The following is a 12,863-nucleotide window of genomic DNA, read 5'->3' as shown; positions in this document are numbered from 1 at the left end:
AGACAGAGGGACTGAGATGCACATACGGGCAGGAAGGCCCCTCATCTGCTCTCTCACAAAAGGGAGTTCTCTCTCCCAATGCTGACAGGTTTGAACAAGAGTTGGCAGAGGGTGCTCCCTCCCAGGTGGCGCTAGCGGTCAAGAATCTGCCTGCCAATGCAGGAGACATAAGAGACACGGGTTCGATCCCTGGATCGGGAAGATCCCTTGGAGGAGGGCATGGCAACCCACTCCGGTACTCTTGCCTGGGGAATCCTGGTGAGCTACAGTCCATGGGGTCACACAAGGTTGGACACAATGAGTGACTTGGTATGCACACACACGTTCCATCCTCAAGCACGTGTGAAGTGCTGGAAATTCATCCTCTTCCCCGGAATCTGCCTGCATGTGGCGGTGACACCCATTGCTGGGATAAGAGCCTGGCCCAGCCTTCCCTCCTCTTCCAGGAGTCTGGCTCAGCAGAAGCAGGCCAGGCAGCCTGGTGACCTATACAGGAGCTGGAGATGTTGAACTGGGGATCCTAAGGGCCACAAAGGAGTGAGGTCCTGGCTTGGCCTTGGGCCCTGTCTACTGGTCTGAGCCCAGTAGTCGCAGGCAGCAGAGGCCCCACTGGTGCGCCTGGATTTTTGCTCAGTAAGGATTGTGTGTACTTAGGAGATGATGTGTATCTGAGCTTATGTCTTCGACAGGTGCCCCTGTGAATGAATCTCCCTGGGCTGGCTTCTGTGAATATTTCACAGTCAGCCCTCTTTGATCACTCTTGCATATGTGCATTCTACATTATATTTAGTTTTGCACTGAATCAAATCTGAGGCTTCTGTGAAATGAAAATAAACTGTTCGACACGATATCATAGTCCAGAAGGGCTCAGACTTAAATGACTTTAATCAGGGGTGAAAGGGTGAATGAGGTGTAGCTGAGCACACTGCCCTCTGTGGGGCATCCTGTGGGTCCCAGTCCCCCAATTGTTCTAGGGCAGCAGCTCTGTGCTGAGGCTGAGCAGGGAGCCAAGGTAGGTTAGTAGGGGATTAAATATCTAACTTCCTCTCATGATGAAGTCTGTTTCAAAAGGAAACGAGAAAGCCAGTGAGAGAGAAATAATCAATACACTTCATGACAACTGCAGGTATCTTTCTCAGTTTTGTGATATTTCAAAGGCAGGGCAGTCACTAAAAGCTTATATATGTAGTTTTAGTTGCTTTCCCTGATGGGGTGGACACAGTTCAGATAAATCAATTACAGCAGATTAGGGGATCATTTCCTTCCCAAATCATCCCATCTGGGAGGAATGGAAACACCCCTTGATGGCTGAGATCCTAGGGGGAGCGGCCTGGGCTGGGGCTCACAGCATGCTGTCCATTTTTGTGATACTGTAGGTCATCTTCCTCTCCAGCACTGTGATCATCAGAAGCTAGAGGACAGATCTGAGTAGGACTGGATCCTCCAGGAGCTACAGGCGGGGCTGATAAGACGCTTACTCTCAGAAAGGCCCACAGCAGAGGAAGTGTGACCTCTGATAACCATGCAGTACGGCACCATCAGTGTCTTAACCGTTCCAGAGAAATAGCATGGGAGCTATGGGGATTGAGTGATCGCCTCCAGCCTGGGGCAAATCCAGGAAGGCTTCTTGGAGGAGGCAACATCAGGAAGGCGCACGGAAGGTAGATTTGGGCTGCTACCCTTGGAGAGGCGTGGGTGGGCTGCCAGGAGTTTTGGAGTGGTCCTTCTTCCACTTGTTTTGCTGTTACAAAGAGGAAGAGGGGAGACCAATGTCTTCTTCCAAACTCTAAGCATCCTTTTCTGTCTCATGCAGGGGTAACCCTCACCACGGTGAGAACTTCAGCCCTTACATGTTTGATTTGTGGTCCAGAGTTTATTTTCACCTATTTTTCTCAAAAATAGAAGATTTTGAAGAATATTTATCTCCTCTGATCCACATTTGGTAGAAAACTGCTCGTGTATCACAGCAGTGCTGTGAGGCATCTGTTTTGTGTGATGACTCCAGTAGGGGCTTCTTGAGCCCCTGTTTTGCCCCAGACATGAACTCCATGCTCCATAGATTGACACTGAAGTCTGCGCTTGGCCACGCCCTCCCTGTCTTTCCCAAGAACATTCTATGCTGAGGCCCCATGTTGCACACACTGACCCCTCTGTCCCACACACCCTTCTTCCTCTTCTCTGCTTATTCCAGGCTCTTTCCAGGTGTTCTCCTCACTGATCTTTCATCCCTTCTCTCCGCTGCATCCCCTTCTCCACCTCTCCCAGCCTCACAGCATGCTGTTGAGTCCTTGTTTCAGCACTGGACCCTGCTCTGGGGTTTCCGTTCATTTGTTTCCCTTCCATGAGTTAGCTTCAAAGGCAAGACCTGGTCTTGCTTGTGTATCTCTATGTAGGCATTCAAAAGTGTATTGAGTGATGTGAGGTCCACTTTACAGATGCACCAAGAAAGCTGGCGATGAGTGAGTCTTTATTAACCACTTTTGTGTGCTTTGCTTGTGCCTTGGTTATGTCCTTCAGCTCTCAGCATTTACTCTACTCCCAGATGAAGGTCCTCTCTGGATCTCGAAGGCTGCTGTGGTCAGCTCCTGAGAAAGGTTACACAGGGCACAGTCCTCTGTCATTTAAATGCTACTTTCTCTCTCCTGCAAATCCATTTGCCTTCTCAAAATCCTGTGAAGTGTGTAGGACAGTTAATACCAGTCCATTTTACAGACAAAGAAACTGAGGCTCAAGCAGGTACCCAAGGTCAAACAGATGTCAGTGGAAGAGCTGACAACTAGATGCATGTTATTGGTCTTTGCAGTGCTTTCTGTCTCCTTACTCCAGTCTAGTTGGGGGAATAACCCACCCGACACAGGACAGGAGCAGGTGGACTAATGTATCCACTCTTAGGGATCTTAAGAAAACAAGATAATATAAATAAGTGGTTATGTGACCTTCCCCAAACCAGCGATTGACAGACATGGCATTTCTAGCCCCAAAGTGCCCTCTTGCACCCACCCCACCATGCCAGCCCCCAGCGGTACTTTCTTTGGAATATACTGCCTGTTTCCACTCTGGGCACACGTGGCTGTGACGGCTCTGGTTCCTTGGCTTCCTTTGAGCTTTCCCGTGAACTGAGGCTTCCTTTGTTTCCACATGTTTCACAAAGGAAGGCGCTGGCATCTGTCAGCATCCAGCCTAGCAAGACTGAACATGGTGTGGACATCAAGGGAGCAGCCTTCCCTCCAGCATGTCCTGCTTGGGCTCTGGAGTCAGCCTTCCCAGCTGTGTGACATTTTGAGGCTTACATATTCTGAGCCTCAGTTTCCTCACTTTTCGTATTGGACTAGTATGGTACCTACCATCCTAGGTTCTGTGAAGCTAAATGCGATAAAGGTTGTGAAGTACCTAGCACAGTGCTGGTGCTGATGAAGTACCTAGCACAGTGCTGGTGCTGATGAAGTACCTAGCACAGTGCTGGTGCTGATGAAGTACCTAGCACAGTGCTGGTGCTGATGAAGTACCTAGCACAGTGCTACTGCTGATGAAGTACCTAGCACAGTGCTGGCGCTGATGCATGATGCTGCCACGAAGAGGAGAACGATGATGAGTATGAAGAAGATGATAAGGATTTGGCTTCTGTGGCTGATGTGAATGGTGATGATGAGTGGTGGCTGCAGTGACGATGGTGATGATGACAATTAGTGCTATTTTCTTTGAGAGCTCTCGCTGCCTGACAAGTCCACAGTCTTAACAACTACCCCACACGAGGTTAATTCCATCCCCTGTTTGCCTAGCTTTGTGTGGGGTGGGCAGATAGTAAGCCAGGAACTACTGACAGAAGTCTGCTCTACCAGAGAAGAGGACCAGGAGAACTCTTGGTGGATGTTTTCCTTTCGCATCTGATGTGTTCATTATCTGTCTTCAGTTCTGGGCTAGTTTCAACCTGTCCAAAAGCCAACATGCTGGAGAGACCTCTTGGCCTTTGAGAATTTTGAAATCATCCAAAGTCTTCAAAGAGAAGTTACTTTCTTCTTCTTCTTCTAAGTCCCCCAACTTTTGTCCCACCACTACTGAAACTGCCTGGGCTTCTGTGGGACCACTCAGTTCAACTGAGTCCTGCTCCCCTTTACAGACAGAGACCACCCTGACACTTTGGCCAGCATTCCACCCAGAAGGGAAGGTTGGGGAGTTTGACCACGCTCTCCAACTTGACTCTCCTGGTTACACAGTCGCCATACTCTGCAGCCCTATTGGAATATCATATTCTCATTAATAAATTCAGCAAAGATTTAACTGTTTCTGGCCCTGTCTCATAGCGTTGTCTACACATCAGTCAAAACAGAGCAGGTCACCCGTGCTGCCCTCCTGTTTATCTATTAATCATCTGGCAAATAAACCGCTCAGTATCCTGCCCACCTCAGTAATGTTTGTGATGTAATTTGTTTGGATGCCCAAATGTCACCAGCGTTGATTGTAAGAGATGAAAAAATGTACTTGCTCAGCATCGCAAGCTCTAGGCCAAAATGTAAGCATGAAATCTCTGGTTTATTTTTGTAATAATGTTTACAGCTGTTTAATGACCCTGAAAAGGTTCAGTAGTCTGGTGTTCTGTATCTCAGAACAGGAGTGTATTATGCTTATAACAACCTTGGTTAAACAGTTTGAGCTACAACAATTGGGAAAATGGTATTTAATAAGAAGCCATTGTATTCTAGGGGAAGTTGTCTTAATTACTGCTTATCTCAAGTGTTAAGAAAGCAAGGTGCATTGTGGGGAAGGGCCAAGGGTCATTTGTGCCCCCCAGGAAACAGGTCCACCTACTGCCAGAACTGCCTACTGTGACATGATTAGGGGGTAAACCCCACAATGGTGTTTGCAACCCTTGTTGTGAACCCAAGCCCCCCACCTCTTGCCCAGCCTCTGGGGGTGCTGGTCTCCTGCAAGGTTTCTGAGGCAGTGCCTTTACCTCATTGATAAAAAAGGGAATATTTAGTTGTGCTTGGCTAGACAACAATATTTGATTTTTAAAAATCCAGTTGAAATGGTTATTTTGAAAGTCATTTTATTTCCCAGCTATTCTTTTTCATGGTATAAGGATAAAACTCCTTCATGCAACTTACTGGCAAGATCTATATTTTTTGGGCTATTCATAAGATTACTTTTTTTTTTTTTTTCCTGTGGTAGCAAAATGAAACTGTGTTTTTGTGTAAAATTTATTTAGACTCCTAGCAGCTGGCATTTCTGGTGTCCTGATAGTTTCAAATTTCATTCTGAGTGAAAGATACAATTAGGTTTTCTATTGGAAGAGTTAAGTGAAAACTTTTGTCATTGATATCACAGGAAATAGTCTTGAAGGCAGAAATGCAAAATCAAAATAACTATTAGCACCATCAAAGGCAGCTGAATGGCTTATGGTACCTGCAATGATGGGGGTGAGGAGACAGAATGCATTTTGATAATCTGTGCATCCAGTGGTGGGTTTCATATGCTGAGAATACCCTCATCATGAAATTGCAGAGCTTAAATAGAAACCCTCTAGCGTTCAGAGGCTTTCAGCTGGGGCCCCTGCCTGTGTTCAGAGGTGGGTCTGGCATTTCCAGGTGAGGAATGCCATGGTGGCCAGGACTCAGGCCCGGGCCTGGGTCTTCCTTAATATGGACAGTAAGGTTGAGCGCCCCTATGCCCCACCATGACCCTGGGCTCAGGATAGATTGGGACTAAGGTGGGATGTGCAGTGTTTCCATGTTGGAGGGCTGACACACGAATCGACAGTTCACTGCGTCCCCTTCCCAGCCTCGGATCTGGCTGCCTGTCCACAGTTCAGTAAATTCTGTACCGTTTGGTTCCTTCCATTAGTCAACCAGGGTTTATTGATCTTCCTGCTATGCTTTAGGCTGGGGCCACGAGCTGGTGGCCGGGTGAGCTGTCCTCCATGTTTAGCAGTTTGTTTACTGCTTTTTGATTTTGCTAAGCGTTTTCCTACCGAGGTGAGAGGGTTAGATGGGTTATTGTATAGGTTCCTCAGACGGTCCCAGCTGCCCAGTTGCCTTCAGCCCAGGATCATGGCCTACCCTGCACTGGCTCCTGGCTTCTTAGTGTGGGTCCCGCAATGGCTGGAACATAGGGTGACGGCTCCAGAGCCAGGCTGGCGAGTGAAGGATGGGTTGGTGTAAAGTGCTCCCAGGTTTTTAGGGACCATGTGGGGCGGTGTTGCCTGTGGATATGTGTGTCTGCCGCCTTTGTCAGGACAGGAGAGTGTCTGCCAGGGACACTGGCATACAGTTCTGCGAGGAAGCACTGTGGTCCCACATGGAAGGTGTTCTCCCTGTGCTTGCTCCCTGAGGGCTGGGGAAAAGGAGAAATGCCACCTTCTCCCAGAACCACGAGCCCCTGGAGGCAGCCCCACCTCCCAGCCTCTGAGATCTTAGGGCTGCGTTGGATCCAACCCTTTATCAGTAGGATAAGTGATCCCTTCGTTTCCCAGGGATTTCTTGTATTTCTTGCTAGAGGAAATTCACTTAGGGGCTTGCTGCCCCTCCCCCAACACAGTCATATTCCTGTACACACACACACACACACCTATATACCTCGATTGCAATGGTTTCTCCTTTCTCTCAACTTTGAATTCAGTCTCTCTGGGGCCTTTTCATTGCTTCACCCTTACTGGTGGCTTTGCCTGCACTCGCCCCTTTGACCCAGAAGCCCTTGAGGGCGGTTACATAAAGGCCCCGGGCAAGCATTTACTGAATAAGTGAGATAAGGGGTAAGGGAATTCCGGATGGGTGAAGTGTCAAGGCTGGAGAAATTGGGGCTGACCCAGGTTTTGTGAGTCTCAGGCTGGGCCTGGGGCCAGCTCGTCCTGCCTCGGCTGCTTTGGCCCAGGGACAACACACCAATTACCCCTTGCTCTTTCCAAGAACTCACACTCCCCTTGCTTGCTCTGAGTCTATCGGCTGGCATTGGTTGTGACTGACCCATGGCTGCGCCTGCACCTGCTCATGGAATCACAGGGTGTCAGGTCTCACAGAGCATTCTGAGATGATGTCTGACCCTGCCACACAGTGGGGCTCAGCACAGTCTTTGCTGGGGCTCATTAGAGGGGCTGAGGGCCGTAATCCTCAGAGCATCTCCTCCAGCTCTGCTGAAATTCTGGGTTCTCCCATGGATCCCAGGATGGATGATCAAGTTCTGAAGGACTTAATTGCTCTCTGTCTCCTAGTGCCAGCAGCTGGGGTCAGAGGTGATCCAAGCCCAGATGGCCACCATGAGTACTTACAGTGAAAATGCTGGTGGAGAGGCATGGTTCTCCCTTGGCTACTTCTAGACCACCAGATTCTGGGTAGAAACCCAGGACCTTTCTGACTCTGACAGATTCAGATTTTTGGATGTTCAAGGACTTGTGCAAAAGCTGAATTTGATTTCCATGAAGTTGGAGTGAAAGTGTTTCTACTACAGGCTAGCCTTCGTTTATGGGCTGTGTTTATAGGGTCTGTTCAATCATCATCCATTCAGTTATAACGATCTGAACTTAGAATAATACAGCTCTGCTCTAGGCCCTGAGGCTTTTTTTGTGACCAAGGGAGACATGATCCTGCCTGCACATCTGCAAGAGGGTCCATAAGAAAACTGCACCCTCTCCTGTGATAAGTGCCCTGAAGAAGAAAGTAAGATAATGGGGTAGAGAAAGGCTTTGGGGCTTAAGTTTTCTGTGTCAAGGTGGACATGGAGGGCCTTTGTGAGAAGGGGATATGTAGTTGCGACCTGCATGAGGGGACGGAGCCGCTGGTGCCTCAGCATATTCTGGAATATTCTGTGGTCAACAATGGCACCTGAAGACTGGTTGCTTAAAGGGTGTTTAAAAAAAGCTTTGTTGACTGTGGGGGAAAAAATAATTGAGCATAATAAAAGAATTCCATATTCAAACCTAACTTGAAAACTCCTCAAGTTCATTATTTGGCAAGTTGAGCTGTTATGTGTACAGCATGACTGGGGGTGGGGGATGTGGTCTTCAACTTGATGCTGCTCATCCAACCTGATGTGCAGTCTTGCTGTATTGCACATTCAGCCTCCTCTCCCTCCTGCTTAACTGGCGTCAGCTCAGCAGCAGTAACCTGAAAATAGCCCATCTTCCTGGATTCATGTCTTCTGAGCAGGCCAACTGGGCAGCTTTTGGCAGTGGGCCATCCGTGTTGGCTTCGGACTTTCCAAACTTCCCCAGAGCTGTTGGGTGGAATTTTGAGCACTCCCAAGTGGCTTTGGGGTTATGATCCGTGTTTGCTCAGGAGAGGAGCCAGAGCAGCTGGATGGGGCTTAAAGGTGGTAAAATGGCTCTAGACAGGGCCCTTCTCGGCCCCAGTCCCGCTCCAGCAACTTCTCACACTGGGCCTGCTCCTCCTTGCTGGTCAGCAGGTGCCGTGAATGCTGGGGCTGGCCAGTCTTATCCACTAGTGCATCTTCAGTGCCAAAGACAGGGCCTGGCACATGGTGGAAACTCAGCAAGTCTACTGAATGAATGCAAGAATCTCCATGAGAAATTACTCCTTTCTGACCAGGCTCTAAAATGAGCTTTTTTCTTTCTTTCTTTCTTCCTTCCTTCCTTTCTTCTTTTTATTTTATTTTTTGAATACAGACTGCCACCAGAGACAAATTGAAAGCATTCTTTTACTCCAAGTGACCATGTGCTTGTCTGTGTGTGTGAGTGTGTGTAGTTGTTCATGGATAGTTAACCCTGCACCATGGTTGCAGTTTCTCTCCCTCCTGGAAATAAACATCATGTCTTTTTCTTCTCCTCTCTTGCAAGACAGACTCACAGCCTCTGTCCTCTTGCCAAGGAAGTCAGGTCTCCTGTTGGAGAACCTCCATCCACACACAGTCTGCCTGGCTGGAAGCCCAGTAGGCAGCCGACCCCACCAGGGCTGAATGTGCTTCCTCCACAGTTGAGCTCTGTCCCCACACGTTCCCCTGGGGAACTGCTTGGCCCAGGAATCAGTCCTGGCTGGGGTTAAGCCGTACTCCTGAACCACCTGGCTGGCCAACACATCTAAACATTGGGATACAAAGGGGATGGATGTGCACTAACTGTTCCAGTGGCAGGAAACAAATTTGGACTCCTTCAAGTGGAAGACAGATCTGGAAATAGAAGGACCCCAGGCATGGATTCATTGCCTTTCAAAGTTGAGCTCCCCACATGCTCTGATATAGAGGGGATTATTCCTTCTGCCCCATCCCAGAATGATCTGGCTTTAGCAATTCTGCATAGGCTGGAGAGGGGCAGAGAGGACTATTAAAGACAATTATGCAGACCTGCTTTGAGTGTTAGTGTTTAACAAACAGCTTTGAGTTCTAATTTTCTGCAAAACACATACTGCAGGTACAATTTGTACTCATTACTGTATATTGGGAAAGTTATTAAAAACACTCAAACTTGGTTGAGACTTCCTATGGCATCGTCCCTGGATTTTAATTGGTTTTTATCCAGTTCTATAAAAGATCTCTTTAAGCCCAATCAAAGTCTCTGCTGCAGATATCTTGCCAGTTGAAGGACAGGGTAAGCCCACTCTGCAGTGTAAGTCTTTACCCCCTACCCAAATTTGAGCAGTCTCAACAATCCACTATGATTCCATCACGAGATAATTTATACTTCTTTTGATGGGCACGGTTACCAAATAACAAAATAACAGTGTTTCGTAACAGAAGGGTTAAATCTTAATCTCTAAGGTTTGCAAAGCCGCTACTCGCAGTCTCCTTAAAATTTAATATACCTCGTTAATGCTTCCTTGCAAACACTGAAGGATTTTTATGATTATAATCATGTGTTACAGCACCTAGTACTGTTTCTAAGCAGCATACTAATCAGCTTAATGAGATATTACTGCACTTTTTGTTGACTAAAGCAAAATCCCTTTTATTGTTCTAAAGCCTGTCCTTTACTTTATTTTTTCCCAAAACATTATCTTGTTTTATTATGTACCAGTAAATATCGTGCCATTGGGTTGGATTTTTTTCGCCAAATCATAAAATAATCTCTTTCATCTCCGACTGGCGAACGTATGGAATATAGTAACCAGAAACAAAAGTTACAAGTGAGTCAGTTTGGTGTTTCAGTTAAAGCCATTCTGCTCCTTGACAAACTCTGAACTGAACCAACAGGTGCAGGTGCTAAAGGGGGGAGAGGAGGAAACGTTTAACACGTAGACCCCTGATTTGTTATTAGGTGTTGAAAGTGGTAAAACATTAATAATTTAAACGTGAATGAATAATTGCAGTCTGTAAATAGAAAATACAAGGAAGACGATCTATCGCCAAAACAAATTGGAAGAGCAATGCCATATTGCATAATTGGCATTTAATAATTCATTTTTTTATTATTGTTTTTGACTATAATTCCTTAGCATTATTATGTGTAGGTAGGGCATGCAATGCAAATTCCCCACCAGCTGATGCTGTTGATTCACTGTGCCACGGTACCTGGCACAGATCTGAACTCTTTCTTTATTTTCAGGGATGGAAGAAGCCAGTCTGTGCCTTGGAGTGTCCTCGGCGGCGCCGGAAGCAGAGCCCCATCTGAGCGGCCCCGTCCTCAACGGCCAGTATGCCATGAGTCAGAAGTTGCACCAGATCACCTCCCAGCTCAGCCATGCTTTCCCCGAGCTACATCCGCGGCCCAACCCCGAGGAGAAGACCCCCGCGCCTCTTGACGAGAAGGCCCACGTGCCCATGAGTGGCCAGCCCATGGGCAGTCAGATGGCGCTCCTGGCCAACCAGCTGGGCCGGGACGTGGACACCAGCCTCAACGGGCGGGTGGATCTGCAGCAGTTCCTCAACGGTCAGAACCTGGGCATCATGTCCCAGATGAGCGACATCGAGGACGACGCCCGTAAAAACCGAAAGTACCCGTGCCCGCTGTGCGGAAAGCGCTTCCGCTTCAATAGCATCCTCTCCTTGCACATGCGCACTCACACCGGCGAGAAGCCCTTCAAGTGCCCGTACTGCGACCACCGGGCGGCGCAGAAAGGGAACCTCAAGATCCACCTGCGGACCCACAAGCTGGGCAATCTGGGGAAGGGGCGCGGGCGGGTGCGCGAGGAGAACCGCCTGCTGCACGAGCTGGAGGAGAGGGCCATCTTGCGGGACAAGCAGATGAAGAGCAGCCTGCTTCAGCCCCGGCCTGACCTGAAGCCCCTGGCGCACGCCCAGCAGGCCCCTCTGGCCGCGTGCAACCTGGCCCTGCCCACCAACCACAGCCTGCCCGACGTGGCCAACCCGGTGCCCTCGCCCAAGCCGGCTAGCGTGCAAGAGGATGCGGTGGCCCCCGCCGCTGGCTTCCGCTGCACCTTCTGCAAGGGCAAGTTCAAGAAGCGGGAGGAGCTAGACCGCCACATCCGCATCTTGCACAAACCCTACAAGTGCACGCTGTGCGACTTCGCCGCCTCGCAGGAGGAGGAGCTTATAAGCCACGTGGAGAAGGCCCACATCACGGCCGAGTCGGCCCAGGGCCAGGGCCCCAACGGCGGCGGGGAGCAATCGGCCAACGAGTTCCGCTGCGAGGTGTGCGGGCAGGTGTTCAGCCAGGCGTGGTTCCTGAAGGGCCACATGCGGAAGCACAAGGACTCCTTCGAGCACTGCTGCCAGATCTGCGGCCGGCGCTTTAAAGAGCCCTGGTTCCTGAAGAACCACATGAAGGTCCACCTCAACAAGCTGTCCGTGAAGAACAAGTCCCCCAGCGACCCCGAGGTGCCTGTGCCCATGGGCGGCATGTCCCAAGAGGCCCATGCCAACCTGTACTCCAGGTATCTTTCCTGCCTGCAGAGCGGCTTCATGGCCGCAGACAAAGCCAGCCTGAGCGAGCCCAGCCAGCTCTACGGCAAAGGCGAGCTGCCCCTGAAGGAGAAGGAGGTGGTGGGGAAGCTGCTGACCCCCATCTCCAGCATGGCCCACGGTGTCCCCGAGGGCGACAAGCACTCCCTCCTGGGATGCCTCAACCTGGTGCCACCGCTGAAATCCAGCTGCATTGAGCGGTTGCAGGCGGCGGCCAAGGCTGCCGAGATGGACCCCGTGAACAGCTACCAGGCTTGGCAGCTCATGGCCAGGGGCATGGCCATGGAACACGGCTTCTTGTCTAAAGAGCACCAGCTACAGCGCAACCACGAAGACACTTTGGCAAACGCCGGAGTTCTGTTTGATAAGGAGAAGCGGGAGTACGTGTTAGTGGGAGCAGATGGCTCCAAGCAGAAAATGCCTGCTGATTTGGTTCACAGCACTAAAGTGGGCAATCAGAGAGACCTGCCAAATAAGCTCGACCCTTTAGAAGGCAGTCGGGATTTTTTGTCACACGGGCTCAACCAGGCTCTCGAGTATAACCTGCAGGGTCCCGGGAGCCTGAAGGAGAAGCCCACCGAGTGCCCGGACTGCGGCCGAGTGTTCCGCACCTACCACCAGGTGGTCGTGCACTCCCGCGTGCACAAGAGGGACCGCAAGGGTGACGAGGACGGGCTGCACGGGGGCCCCGACGAGCGGCGCGGCTCGGGCAGCGACCAGGAGTCCCAGTCGGTGAGCCGCTCCACCACGCCCGGCTCCTCCAACGTCACCGAGGAGAGCGGGGTTGGAGGCGGGCTCTCGCAGACCGGGAGCGCCCAGGAGGACAGCCCGCACCCTTCCTCGCCGTCCTCCTCAGGTAGGTTGCTGGGGGAGATGGGGAACAGTGGCCGGAGCCAGGGCTCTCCCTACCCCAGAGCCTGATTCTGTGCTGGCCTCAGTGGGGAGGGGGCCTTGCTGCCCTTCAGGGTCAGCCCTGGGGTCACTGTGGCGTGGTCCTGGTGCTGTGTGGACCTTGCCTGTTGGCCCTGCCTTAAGAGAAGGCTGTCATTTCAACTCTGTGA

The 12,863-nt window shown here is 50.3% G+C and overlaps 1 protein-coding gene across 10 annotated transcripts in view; it reads left to right on the top strand.

The window, feature by feature from the left end:
- The window catches only part of ZNF536 (zinc finger protein 536), a 448,820-nt gene that overhangs the window by 188,697 nt on the left and 247,260 nt on the right, over positions 1-12,863 (top strand). For all 10 annotated transcript variants that reach the window (XM_027516035.1, XM_027516032.1, XM_027516034.1 and 7 more), the window contains one exon: positions 10,487-12,658. In XM_027516035.1, coding sequence (XP_027371836.1) covers positions 10,489-12,658 — 2,170 coding nt within the window. In that variant the 5' untranslated portion in view covers positions 10,487-10,488. The remainder of the gene's footprint in view (positions 1-10,486; positions 12,659-12,863) is intronic.

Source organism: Bos indicus x Bos taurus, chromosome 18, assembly GCF_003369695.1.
Source record: "Bos indicus x Bos taurus breed Angus x Brahman F1 hybrid chromosome 18, Bos_hybrid_MaternalHap_v2.0, whole genome shotgun sequence".
Classification (NCBI taxonomy): domain Eukaryota; kingdom Metazoa; phylum Chordata; class Mammalia; order Artiodactyla; family Bovidae; genus Bos; species Bos indicus x Bos taurus.
Note: the sequence above shows the minus strand (reverse complement) of the source record. Positions and strands in the feature narration are given on the sequence as shown.